General features: G+C 37.3%; 2 protein-coding genes across 3 annotated transcripts in view; both read left to right on the top strand.

Moving 5' to 3' along the window:
* LOC122670652 lies at positions 1-3,953 on the top strand. 2 transcript variants are annotated; one of them, XM_043867607.1, is made up of 9 exons: positions 1-981; positions 1,080-1,143; positions 1,243-1,335; positions 1,789-1,908; positions 2,815-2,913; positions 3,276-3,335; positions 3,434-3,528; positions 3,705-3,802; positions 3,844-3,880. In XM_043867607.1, the coding sequence occupies exons 1-9, from the start codon at positions 77-79 to the stop codon at positions 3,852-3,854; spliced, it is 1,545 nt and encodes a 514-aa protein (XP_043723542.1). In that variant the 5' UTR covers positions 1-76; the 3' UTR covers positions 3,855-3,880. The 2 variants fall into 2 exon arrangements, with proteins under 2 accessions (XP_043723542.1, XP_043723541.1); XM_043867606.1 differs by having other exon boundaries at positions 2-981; positions 3,705-3,953.
* Positions 3,954-6,979: 3,026 nt separating this feature from the next.
* Positions 6,980-12,495, top strand: part of LOC122671284 (probable mitochondrial-processing peptidase subunit beta, mitochondrial) — a 38,389-nt gene continuing 32,873 nt past the window's right edge. Inside the window, exon 1 of the mRNA XM_043868412.1 lies at positions 6,980-7,788. Within this exon, the coding sequence (XP_043724347.1) occupies positions 7,108-7,788 (681 nt within the window). The 5' untranslated portion in view covers positions 6,980-7,107. The remainder of the gene's footprint in view (positions 7,789-12,495) is intronic.

Below are 12,495 nucleotides of genomic sequence, written 5' to 3'. Positions count from 1 at the left end.
GAATCCAAAAGCTCACTCTAAACCCTCTTCGTACCATTAAAGAATCTGATTCAGCGATTTCCGACCATCACTTCTGATGGATTTGGGCGGAAAGAACTGCGCGACCATGACGACTCCTGCAAAAGATAAACACAGATCTCGGGTCAAAGCTTCAGAGATTGAAAATTCGAATCCCAATCGCTCAAGCAGAAGTCCTCTGCAGAAACAAGCAGAGTCTCCGGTTGTCAAATCAGAGAAATCGAAGAAATCTGGCCCGAAACATTCTTTTCAGATCGTTTCTCCCCGTACCAAGATTCAAGAAAGGAAATTTGTAGTGGCCAAGAAGAAATCGAAGACGACTGCTTCAACCGTCACCTGCAAATGCAAAGACAAGGTGGGTGGCAATCTCAAGAAATGCCCCTGTGTTGCTTACGAGAATCTCCGAGCGTCTCAAGAAGACTTCTTCAAGAATAGGGGCAGCGTCGAACGGGATCCTGATTTGGATGAGTTGCAGAACTGCAAGATAGCTGATACCGAACATGAGCATAAGAACCCGATTATTCAGAACTTCGAAACTCCTGGAGTTTCAGATGAAAAATCTATGGAAGGTAATGGGTCTTCACCGAATGAGTCAATTAACTACGATCAGGAGGAATTGTCAAATGAAAAGGTTAGTTTAAAGATCAAGAGGAGGAGGAACAGATTGCTCGAGGAAGCCAGGAACAGTATTCCCGAAGCGGGTTCTGGAAGAGTTTTGCATTTGGTACAAGCATTTGAGAGGATTCTGTCAATTCCGAGTTCCAAGGATTCGAAGGAGAATGAAGACGCAGGGAATGAAAGTGCTAAGAAACCATCGAAGTGGGCATTACCAGGATTGCAACCTAAGGCCCCTGAAACAGAAGCTTCTTCATCTTCTTTCCATCTATCAGAGCTGTTATTCACTGCAGAGAATTCCCGTTTGGATTCTAGGGTTTCTTCTTCATTGGACAGTAGCCAAGGAAGGTTAGTTAGGACCTAATCCTAGGCATAAAAGCGATATCTTTTGGTCCACTTTTATTTGATTATTACTGACTCTTATGCGTTTCCCTTCTGTTGTTAAGCTTTACTTTCACAAGCAGGACATCTGGGGAAGGGGAAGGCCGAAGGAGTAGGAGCAGGCGGAATGTAAGAAATTCACTGCCCCTGAATTAACAATTTCAGTCTGTAATCGTTAATCTTATCAGCTTTTTATCTTTCGAGAGCTAAACATTTATGCATTTTCAGAGCTCTGAGTCGTTAACATCACTTGGTGGAAGAAAGTGGAAGAAGCAGCAGCTCAAAGTGACCAGTCTACAACCATTTCAACTAAAAACAGAGGTACCCATCGTCATGAATGACCCAAAAGCCAAAGAAAGTTGGTTTTAAATTGATCAAATTTGATTTCTGTGATTTCCAAGAAATGGGACTTCAAATTGCACTGATATGTAATGAAAGCTTCATAGATAATAACTGCCCTAACTGTAAATAGCAATCTCATCATTTCTGAAATATACAACCACCTGTTCAATTAGTCTGATTTTCTATTTCCCCCAACTTTTCATCTTTAAAATTTATTTGATGATTTCATTTTTGTTGCTGAAAAAGAAAAATAATTACTCTAGACTTGGTAGTCTGACATTGAAAAATTCGGTGACCTTGAAATTAATATTATTATTGTATTCTCAAAGGTGTGAATGGCATCTTAGTTCTGTTGAGTAGGACATATTACAATTGGTTCGATCATGGCTCCATCTAACATGAAATTATATAAATGTGGGTATCACATTTCAGCAAAGAGGGAGGTCTAAAGAAGAAGAGTTTCTCAAGAAGGTGCAAGATATGATTATGGAGGAGGAAAGACAGCGGATTCCAATCGCACAAGGCCTCCCTTGGACAACAGATGAACCAGAGGTGAGGTTTTCTGTTCAGATGCACCCCCAAAATATTTCCTCAATCTATTTCTGCGATAGACTATCAACAAAACATTATGGAATGCTTTGGCATCTTCAGTTTCTTATACTCTCTGGTTTTTATGATGGCAAGACACATTCTAATTGACAGAATTCTTTAGATAGGAAAACTGCTGCTATATTCCTTTTACTAAAATTTTCCTCTAGAGGTAAAATCTGTTTTAGTGGGATCTTCTTCCAGAAATTGAAAAACAGGTCATAGATATGATGAGGAAAGTCAAAAATCTGTGTTCACAGTTCCGTCAAAATGATTAAAAATCATCATTCTTTTCAAGTCTCTTGACGATGATATTTCAGATTTGCTTTCTGCTGTTTCCCTTTTTTTTTTTTTTTTTTTTTGGCAGAGATCATGTATCCAGCATCTTATCTCATATACCACACGCAGTCCTATACTTATATGTTTTTTGTTTATATTTTAGAGTTTTCTCCTTTTTTTTTCTTTAGAAAAAAAGTCTTAAAACTTTTGTAAATTTAGTGATTAGTCCAGAATCATTTGGACAGGGAACTATTTGTATTTACCACTAAGGTCAATCTTGGTATGGAAATGACCTTAGTCATGTAGTTTTATGTAATCAAGGTTGGGGATGTCTTGTCCACTGAATGATTGTTGCTTATCAAAGAGGGGGGGGGGGGGGAGGAATTTTTGTGTACCGCTAAGGTCAATCCTGGTATGGATATCAAAGAATTTTAAGTAATCAAGTTTGGGATTTCTTTGGTGCTCAAAAATAACTCTTACTTATCAAAAAGAGTGGGAAATATAAAATTTTGATGTTTACTGAATGTAAGTTCTATGTCCTAATATTTGTGTTTACTGATATCTCCATTTTCTGATTTATTGAAATCACAGTGCTTAGTGAAGCCTCCAGTAAAAGAAAGCACGAATCCAATGGACTTGAAGCTTCATAGTGATCTGAGGGCAGTGGAACGTGCTGGATTTGATCATCATGTAAGTTTCTGATGATAAACATGGAATTGTAATTTTTTTTAAGTAGTGCTGCAAGATGAGTCCAGTACAGTAGACAAATAGGTAGACATGATCGCAACAATAAGTTTCTTCTGCTCTTATGACAAAGGAAGTTTTGGAGACTTATCCTTTATTTCTTATGTTTGAAACTCTCTGTTATCCATTTATGGTTCTATCAAACTCCCAATGATAAGGAAATGACTGGATCTGCACCAAAACTTTATACTTGAATATATGAATTTCCTCTAACTCTCAGTCTTAAACTTTTTAGCTTATTCCTCTATTTTGTTGTACTTGAATATATGACTTTCCCCTAACACTCACAGAAAATGTTCAATCTTCAGGTTTCCGAGAAACTGAACTTTATTGAGCAGTATAGACTAGAAAGAGAAAGACAGCAGAAGGTAAGTGGAAATAATAAAGATAAAACTGAATCATGATAACAGCATCATTTGGTTTCATTTTATGTATAATCATCCAACATTGTTTTTGTGACCTGTAGTTGGCAGAAGAAGAAGAGATCAGGAGGCTGAGAAGAGAGCTTGTTCCAAAAGCTCAACCCATGCCCTACTTTGATAGGCCTTTCATCCCGAAAAGGTAAGTAGTTAACCACAAATGTTATATGGGGTGATGTTCCATACCATTTAAGATGTTACGTGGTTGTTTTCATGTTTCAAACCAGGAGGGCTATTGCTCTGCCTACTCACAAACTTCGAAGAAAAAAGTTCTCATTCTTATGTTTTTGTTGCTTTTTTGGTGGTTTTGTTTTGAAGGTCTCTGAAACATCCAACTGTTCCTAGAGAGCCGAAGTTCCACATTCCTCAGCACAAGAAAATCAAATGTATGTCATGGAATGACATTAGCATCTATGCCCACCAACACTGAGAGCTACAAGTGAGAAAAAGGTGAACACCAAACATTAGAAAAGGCCGTAGATGTTCAGCTTCCCCCTCCCCTTCAAAAAGAATATTGATTCTTTTCTATCCTTGACCATTCGTAAGCAATGAATGTAATTGCATTTGTTGAAACAGTTAGATGTATTGCAACATGAGACAAGAAATTGAAACATGTTCACCTATAAAATGGTACGAGTTATAAAAAATGGCATAAGGGGGGAGTGGGAAATTAGTTCAAGTAAAGACTTACAAGCTGCAAAAAATCTAAGACAACATGCATGCATGTGTCACCTATATAGTATTTTTCATTCTCAATCATCTTATTTTTTCTTATTGATCATGTAGGCAACCTAAGAGGGGGTGAATTGGGTAATGCGGAATCTTAATTCAATTTGATTTATTTTTGCGCTTTCTCAAAACTCCAATGATTCGTTAGTTAAACAAATACTCAATAAAGTAAATGGAGGAGATAAGAAAGAAGAGAAGAGGGCACACATAATTTATAGTGGTTCAGCATGACCTCAATACTGTTCTACGTCCATTCCAAAGCCCCTTGGAATTCCACTAACACAATCTCCTTGAAGGGTAGGAGAAACAACACATGCGCACAATGATCTCCCCAAGATCAAACACAGTATCCTTGCAAGGTAGAGAAACAACTCACACACAAGGATCAGGGCCTCAATACCCTTCACCACACAATCACTATGAAAGTGATACACAATGGCTCAAAGGCCAAAACACAAGTTACATCTTTTACAGACAAATAAGCACGCTGAAAGCTCATATACTAATGGCTGCTTGATTTACAAGTTTAAGCACATAGGTCGGTAATGGGATTTTCAAGTTTTAGCCCAACCGACTTTTCACACAATTTTGTCCCTCGTCAACATTTTGAAACTCGGACTATTCTTCTATTTATAGAGCAAATTCCAATGGTCAAAGTACTAGCCGTTATGTTTTCCAACAAATCTAACTTTTAAACTTCGGTCGACCGCTATACAAAGTCGGTCAGTTGCCACCTTGTAGATTACAAAGAAGCACCTCTTCGAATTCCACTGGTGGATGAACCGGTCGATCATTTCAATGTCAGTTTGCTTATAGATGCTCCTGGTAACCAACAGATCATGTAGTCGTTGACCGCTATGATACTCATCGATGGACGACTCCACTCAAAACCGGTTGGCTACTCAATAGACAGCCAATATTGTCAATGACCTTCATCAATTTTAAATCATATCACTTAGACATATTTTCTGGTTGGTTCTTATGCCACGCTAAATGAACCAATATAAGGTTCATTTAGGTTACCAAAAGGGGTAAGTCAAGGTTTATGATTAATGTCAACCATTTAGGTCCAGTTTGGCTTAGTCAGTCTATACTATGACTAGCTAACTTAGGTTTTTCAGTTTACGGTCATAGGTGATAAGCTGAGCCTAAGCACATGGGATCATACATCTTAGGATAATCTAGATAAATATAAGATGAAAACCATAGCATATGATTACATTTAAGCAAACAAAAATAATTCTTTCAATCTTGGCTCGAGTTGCTTGAATCCTTATGGATGGCTTGACTTAATCTTCACATTTGTCTCTACTATTTCATGATAAAATCTTTTGAGCAACGTGATATCTTCTAGTTTTATACTTAGATTCAAGGACACAATTCACAATGCTTAGAACCTATATACTTGTCAAAGCACTTGGAAGAGCAAGATTTTTTTCATACACAAACATAATGTAATCACCAAAACGTAAAAGCTATTAAAAAGCACAAATTTTACTCATGACATCCTTTACCTCAACAATCTCCCCCTTTTTGGTGATGATAAGCTATTATTGAAAAAACACCACAATATATCATTCAATCATATAACTCTCACTCAGACAATGTACAAGTGCCCAAGTATGGGAAAAAATGTGTATGCTAATAGATACTGCAGAAATAAATATGGGAAAGAGAACGTTGCTTCGTTGCATGCGGCATATGGCCTCTATGTCTAAACACAGGACCGCATGAAATGACCGTCGCACCCTCAAGAATGTCCGCCTTTCCATGGGGTACAACAGGAATTTCACACGACCATGTAGCGTTCTTTCTACCTATACATATTCCATTTAAGAGCTTCTCCCACTTTGTTTTTCTTAAGGGCAAACATAACATTCACACATGAGACATATTTATAAATAAACATTCCCCCTAATCCCCCTAAGAATATGTACACATGATTTGCCATCATATTTAGAAAGAATTCAAATGTGACAAAGGTATGATAATACGATATAATGACAATGCAACAATTGTCATTGATCAAGAAGTAAATCCAGAAGGAACTCAAGTCTTTGGTGTGATTGCTTGGGAGTTGAGATGGTTGAATATTACTAAAATAGTTTCATTAGCTTACACAAACTTGGCTCTTTTAATAGCCACAAATTTATACCAAATAATGCCATTTTATCCACAAATATTCTTACACAAATATAGCTTTTCAGCTCACACATTGCTCATTGTAGCTTTTTTTAGCTCATAGATTTGTCTCCCCCTTTGTCATCGACAAAAGTATGGAACAAGAGAAAATATACCATTAAAAATAGAATGGGAAAGAGAACTCTGTCCAGGAGTGTGGCTTATACCAGCACTCCCATGAGTCTATCTCTCTCCTCTTTAGATGAAAAGATAATTTTTGCCCTTTGTTTTAAGGAGGAGAGAGATAGACATATGAGAGTATTGGTGTAGGCCACACTCCCGGATAGAAAATTACTTTCCAAACAGAATATACTCGTAAACATGGTCTTACAATGAGTGTAAATAATAAACCAATTAATAAATAAGCAACTCAAAAGCCACATAAATGGTCTTACATCATCGGAAGAACCGTGATTTTACAGAGAAGCAGAGGTGGGGGTAAAACTGTCAAAAAAGGTCTTTAGTTGAGGGAGGAACATTGTTTTGGGTAGTTTTGTAAGAGCAAACCTTACATTGTGTAATCATGTAAATTTCCCAATTGTAGCTAACAAAAAAAGTAAATTTCCCAATTGTAGCACGTACAAGGTAGAGGTAGAGTGCGTACGTCACACCTGGCACACTCAAGTAATCTCTAGACTTTACTAACTCGAGATTCATCGCCCTTAATTTTCTCATCGCGTTCTCTTTGTACAGTTCGACTCCTATCAGGGCTTCCTCTCTACCTCCCATCGACTATTCTCCACCACCTGCTTCACCGGAGCCCGAAAGGGGATATCTGACCCTAAACCTAGAATCGTCAGAAGCTTTAGCCATGGCGATTAAGCAGCTTCTTACCCTAGCTCGCAGGTCTCATAAACCATCATCCTTATCTAGTCGCTCTTTCCTGCAATCCGTTCGATCTTCCTCCAATTCTCCGGCGGTTGAGACTTCACCATCTCCAACATATCCTCCATCACCTCCACCTCCCAATGTCATGATCTACGATAGACTTGCAGAAGCTGTTAAATCGAAGCTCAAGCGATTAGAGAACTCAGATCCTCGATTTCTCAAGTACGCTTCGCCTCACCCCGTGCTCGTAGATCACACGAAGATCCTATCGGCCCCTGAAACTCGCGTGACGACTCTACCCAATGGTCTCCGTGTTGCAACGGAGTCGAACCTAGCGTGTCAGACGGCCACGGTTGGTGTCTGGATCGATGCGGGGAGTAGGTTTGAGACCGATGAGACGAACGGTACTGCGCATTTCCTTGAACATATGATCTTCAAAGGTACGGAGAAAAGGTCTGTCAGAGTTTTGGAGGAGGAGATCGAGAACATGGGAGGACACTTAAATGCATATACCTCGAGAGAACAGACCACGTATTACGCTAAGGCCATGGAGAACGATGTGCCCAAGGCACTTGACATTCTCGCGGATATATTACAAAATTCGTGCTTTAGTGAGGATCGGATCAACCGCGAGCGTAACGTCATTCTCCGTGAGATGGAAGAGGTGCGAAATTATACTGTGCTTGTTACTTTTTTTTGTCTCCCCATACATTGGATGATGCTTTTCGTGATCAATTTGGTGTTTTGGCTGTTTGCCAATTAAAGGGGGGGGGGGGTGTGAATAGGTGCGGGAATTTTATTGTGATTGTTACTTTTTTTTTTCCTCATATATTGGATGATTTTTTTCGTGATCAATTTGGTGTTTTGGCTGTTTGCCAAAAAAAAAAAAAAAAAAAAAAAGAAAAAAAAAAGAAAAGAAAAGAGGGGAGGGGGAATAGAGAGCAAAAAAGTTGAAGCGTTGTTTCCTGAAGGTTGTTTCTTGGCATTTCAATCATGATTTGCATTGAGCTTGCTTTTGATATAACATTTGTTGCATTTTTGAGATGTTTCTCTTAATTTCGCCTATTGAAAATAGGTTTAATGAAGCACAGAATGAATTGCATGGTGAGGAAGTTTATATGGATGTGGAAAAACGAGGAAAGACATGATTGGAGATGAGTTGAACTTACTCCCGAAACTGGTAGGCAAAAGCACAAAATTGAGTGGCTGAAGATGGATATCCAATAGACGAGGACAATAGGGGCTCTAAAAATAGTAGAATGCTAAAAAATGCCATCGCTTTGAGTGTTTTTTTTTTTGGGTGAATAGAAACATCGCTTTGAGTGTTACGAGCATTGTGAAGATGCCTTTTGATTTGGCATGGGATTGATTTATCAGCATATTTGATCCCAATGAATTATGTGCCCTTACACTTGTCAGTGTAGTACCTTCCAATTTGTTTAGACAACATACTGATTTTTTTGGGTGCTAATTGTGTGTGTGTTTTTCATTGTGATAATGGTGTTTCGATTGTCTATATAGACAACATACTGATTTTTTTGGGTGCTAATTGTGTGTGTGTTTTTCATTGTGATAATGGTGTTTCGATTGTCTATATTGTTTAGGTTGCTGTGAAGGGTTGAGTTTATTGGCAGTGGAATTATGTATTTTTATTTTCCCCCCCTCTATAATATTGGATCCCAATGATGTTGTCTCATCCACATCTTGTTCTTGTTTCGTCTATTTTCAATACAAACCCATTATTCAGCCCCAGAAAGCAATGAGCCAGGATTGGTTATGTTTATATGATTATATTGACAAGTGAATTATATTTATGACTTATCCTACAAAACACACACACAACACACCAAAAAAAAAAAAGAATTACGATCAGGAAGAATCTAAGTGGTTATTTGGTAGATAATCTGAGTGCAATATGAGTAATACTTGTAGGTTGGAGTGTGGGCTCTGTTATTGGGTTTTGGGGGACGGTAGGCTTATGGCTCTGTCGGAGGATTAGAAAATTATTTGTACTCCTAGTTTGATGCAACCACAATGATAAATTAGGTTGGTTAAATTGGTTAAGGTTCTGATTGACTCACCTCGTCCTTTTGATTGGTCAAGTTTATCCTTATATTGTCCAACCTACTGACCTAGTGATTGAGCAACTCAGATGGATCAAATCGGGGTCTTAAAAGACCAATCTCAAGTCTACCAATTGTACTAAATTCTCTGATGCCGTGTCTTTGTTAGTGAGAAATATGATGAACCAATTAGGTAAATGGTAGGGTTAGAGGGGACATTGTATCGGTGGAGGATCTATGGCTGTTGATTGAAGAGATGGGTTGAGGAAATCAATGTCTAAAGCTTGGTTGATCACTACCAGTATGTAGGCAAATGTTTGAATTTACTAGTGGGGGTTTATGGTGTTTTAGGGTGAGGAGTGGCTGGTTATATTGGAGTTACACCGATAGAATAGATCTCTAACCATCATACCATGTAGGGATTTTGATGGAATAATGAAGCAGTAATTTACATTGACTTCATGGGACCTTCTTTTTCTTGAACTTCAAAATGTGTAAATTCCATCATAGATGAATACACTGCCACCATTTTTTTTTTCCATTAGTCTCACAAGCTGTATCAGATTTGTGCTATTTTGGGTTTGCTCGATAGCTTCTGAGAACCAAAAAATATTGCAAAATGGGCAATCCCTACCCATTCTCCTCCCCCCAATAAAACCCGAAAAAAGTGATGTAAGGAGAAGTGTGAATTAGATTTGGGGTTGGATTTAGTTTTCTCAAAATAAGGTATAGACCACTTGAAGCTTGAGTATAACAAACCAAAATTTAAAACTGGTCAATAATAACATGTAAACTACCAGTTTGAATCAAATACAAAAGAGAAAAAATGCTACATTCCTGAATTCCCTCACAGATTCAGAAAAATATCTCTCCTGTCCCTGTAATTATTTTTTTAATTTTGGCCTCCAAAAACATAAATCTGATAGGTATCTTATTTTTAGCCACTTTGCATGTCAACTCAACTAAGCTTTTCTCAATTAAATGGGGGTGGGATACATGAATACTTGTCACTGTTCGACCTAGTTTAAACTTTAAAGACCTTTTTATTGTTAAACCTAAGGCATGCTTATCTATTTTTAAGGATGTCAACGGATATTTGGAAATCCGTATTCGATCCGTGTTCGTATCCGTTTAGGAGAATCCGAATCCTTCCGAAAACTAATCGGATACGAATATGATAATCCTCCTATCCGACCTATTATTATCCGATTCATTTAACAATCCGACGGTAATAAAATCTCTGAAATATATCTTTGTGTCTGTCTATCTGATTAAGTTTTTTTATTTTTATAATTTTATAAGTTAAGATAATGTGATTCTTTTTCTAGATTTTCTATTGGTTTTTATATATTGTTTTATGCATTGGGATACATGGAATCACATATCTATTAACATAAATACAAGATATAATCAAAAGTTGAAAACGTAAGAAAATCAAAGACTAAGAAGAGTAGAAGAAAGGGTATTTGCTGAAGTCTCAACTCTAACCCTTATCAACAAAACGGTAAAGATGTCAACGGATAGGATTATCTGAATCCGTCCGAAAACTAATAGGATATTATCCGAATCCATCAGAAAATAATCAGATTCAAATATGATAATGCCACTATCCGACTGAATTCGATCCATTTACATCCTTATGACTATATTCACCTCTTCTCTGTAGTAAACTTCAGCCTACCTCTTGTTCTTTTAGCATTGCTAATCTGCAAACTGTCACTCCTTATCGGTACATTCGGTGGCCTCCTTTGTACAAGCCCTAACCACCTCAAATGGTTCTTCTTCAGCTTTTCACCTATCATGGCCACTCCTAAATCACTTTTATTGTGTTACTTTCTTATTTTATCTTTTTTGCTTTCAATTTTCCTGTGGAAATGATGGGATGAATTAGATCCATGTTGATGCCAGAGCCTCGTGATGGAATAAGAGTTTAGGATTTCAAGTAAAACAACATGACAACATCAAATTGGGCAAAGATATCCAAATCTTCTGAAACAATTAAATAGAAAATTATTAGGATATGAGAAAGGAGAAAGAGTAGGTCCCTGCAGAAATCAATATTTTGAGCTCATGGAATCCACCAAGAATTCTCAAGAAACCCTGATGCTGGAGGGTTTCAAAACCTGCAGGTGATGGGCCCTAGAAGACGATCTGATTGTCCATTTCTAAGAAGAATCATGTTTCAAATTTCAGATTAATTCTGAACAGATTGAGATCTGTTGTTCCAGATCCAGAATCATGGATACAGAAGTAAGATAAAATCATTAACTAGAAGAAGAGAAAGAGAGGAAGGAATCTCTTCACCATGAGGAGAACTCCATGTGGAAATTTGGAGATATGCTGAAATCTCCCCCCCCCACCCAGAAAAAAAGAGGAGCATGGAATTTAATTTGCAAGATGTTGGAAAGGTGATGGAACCCCTTTAAAAAGAGGCTTGGATCATACAAATTAAACAAAGTTTTGGCCAAGATTACCCTAAACAAAAGTGATAGTAATAGTACAAAGCATAGTTGTCATGTCATCACAGCGATCCAAGTCGGTGGAGGGGTGTCATGTCGACATATTGACATGTCGCCTGCCATGGCGATCATATCAACCATGTTTTATGTTTTATTTTCTCTATTTTTAATGTCATTTAGTATGCTATAATATATACCTTATAACATAAAAATTAACATGAAAGTGTACTACTAATCTATTATGGTTTAATTCATGAAAGTGTAATATCCATTAGTGTATATGAAATCATGGATTATCAAATAATTGATAGCAATAGTCTTGCTGATAATAAAGTTGAAAAATCATGAGAGTTGAGATATGATTCATGTGAAAGTGACTACAAAAGTAACAAAACAAAAAAACAATTACAAGAACGTAATTTAGATTGAGTGAATAAAGCTAATAAACAACCCATCTAAATAAAATTTTTTTTGCTGATGTGAATATGTGATTGTGTATTAGTCAATAGAGTATTAGTGTTTTCTGTTTGATGTTTTTTTAATTTTTTTTATGTTAAGGAAAAAGCATTAAAATAAAAAATGGTTAAAAGAAATTATTGTTAAAAAAGTAAATTTTATAATTTGAAAGAACCATGTCGCCCGATATGGCCATATGTCGTGGTATGGCGTCCATGACGGCGCCATGGCGATGACATGGAGGCCATATTGGTCGATATTCTTACATCATCCATATTGGTGGTCGATATGCCCACTTCTCCAGCGATATGATGCCATGGCGGCGCCATGGCGTTGATATGGCGATGCCATGACAACTATGGTACAAAGACTTAATTTCAACTTCTGAAAAAT

Source organism: Telopea speciosissima, chromosome 8 (assembly GCF_018873765.1).
Source record: "Telopea speciosissima isolate NSW1024214 ecotype Mountain lineage chromosome 8, Tspe_v1, whole genome shotgun sequence".
Taxonomy (NCBI): Eukaryota; Viridiplantae; Streptophyta; class Magnoliopsida; order Proteales; family Proteaceae; genus Telopea; species Telopea speciosissima.
The sequence above is the reverse complement of the archived record's forward strand: the minus strand, read 5'-3'. Positions and strand labels throughout refer to the sequence as shown.

Coding starts and splice junctions, on each gene's coding strand:
- LOC122670652 (XM_043867606.1), top strand. CDS start 77: ATGGATTTGGGCGGAAAGAACTGCGCGACCATGACGACTCCTGCAAAA. Junction 982..1,079: donor TTGGACAGTAGCCAAGGAAG/GTTAGTTAGGAC, acceptor TCTGTTGTTAAG/CTTTACTTTCACAAGCAGGA. Junction 3,529..3,704: donor AGGCCTTTCATCCCGAAAAG/GTAAGTAGTTAA, acceptor TTTGTTTTGAAG/GTCTCTGAAACATCCAACTG.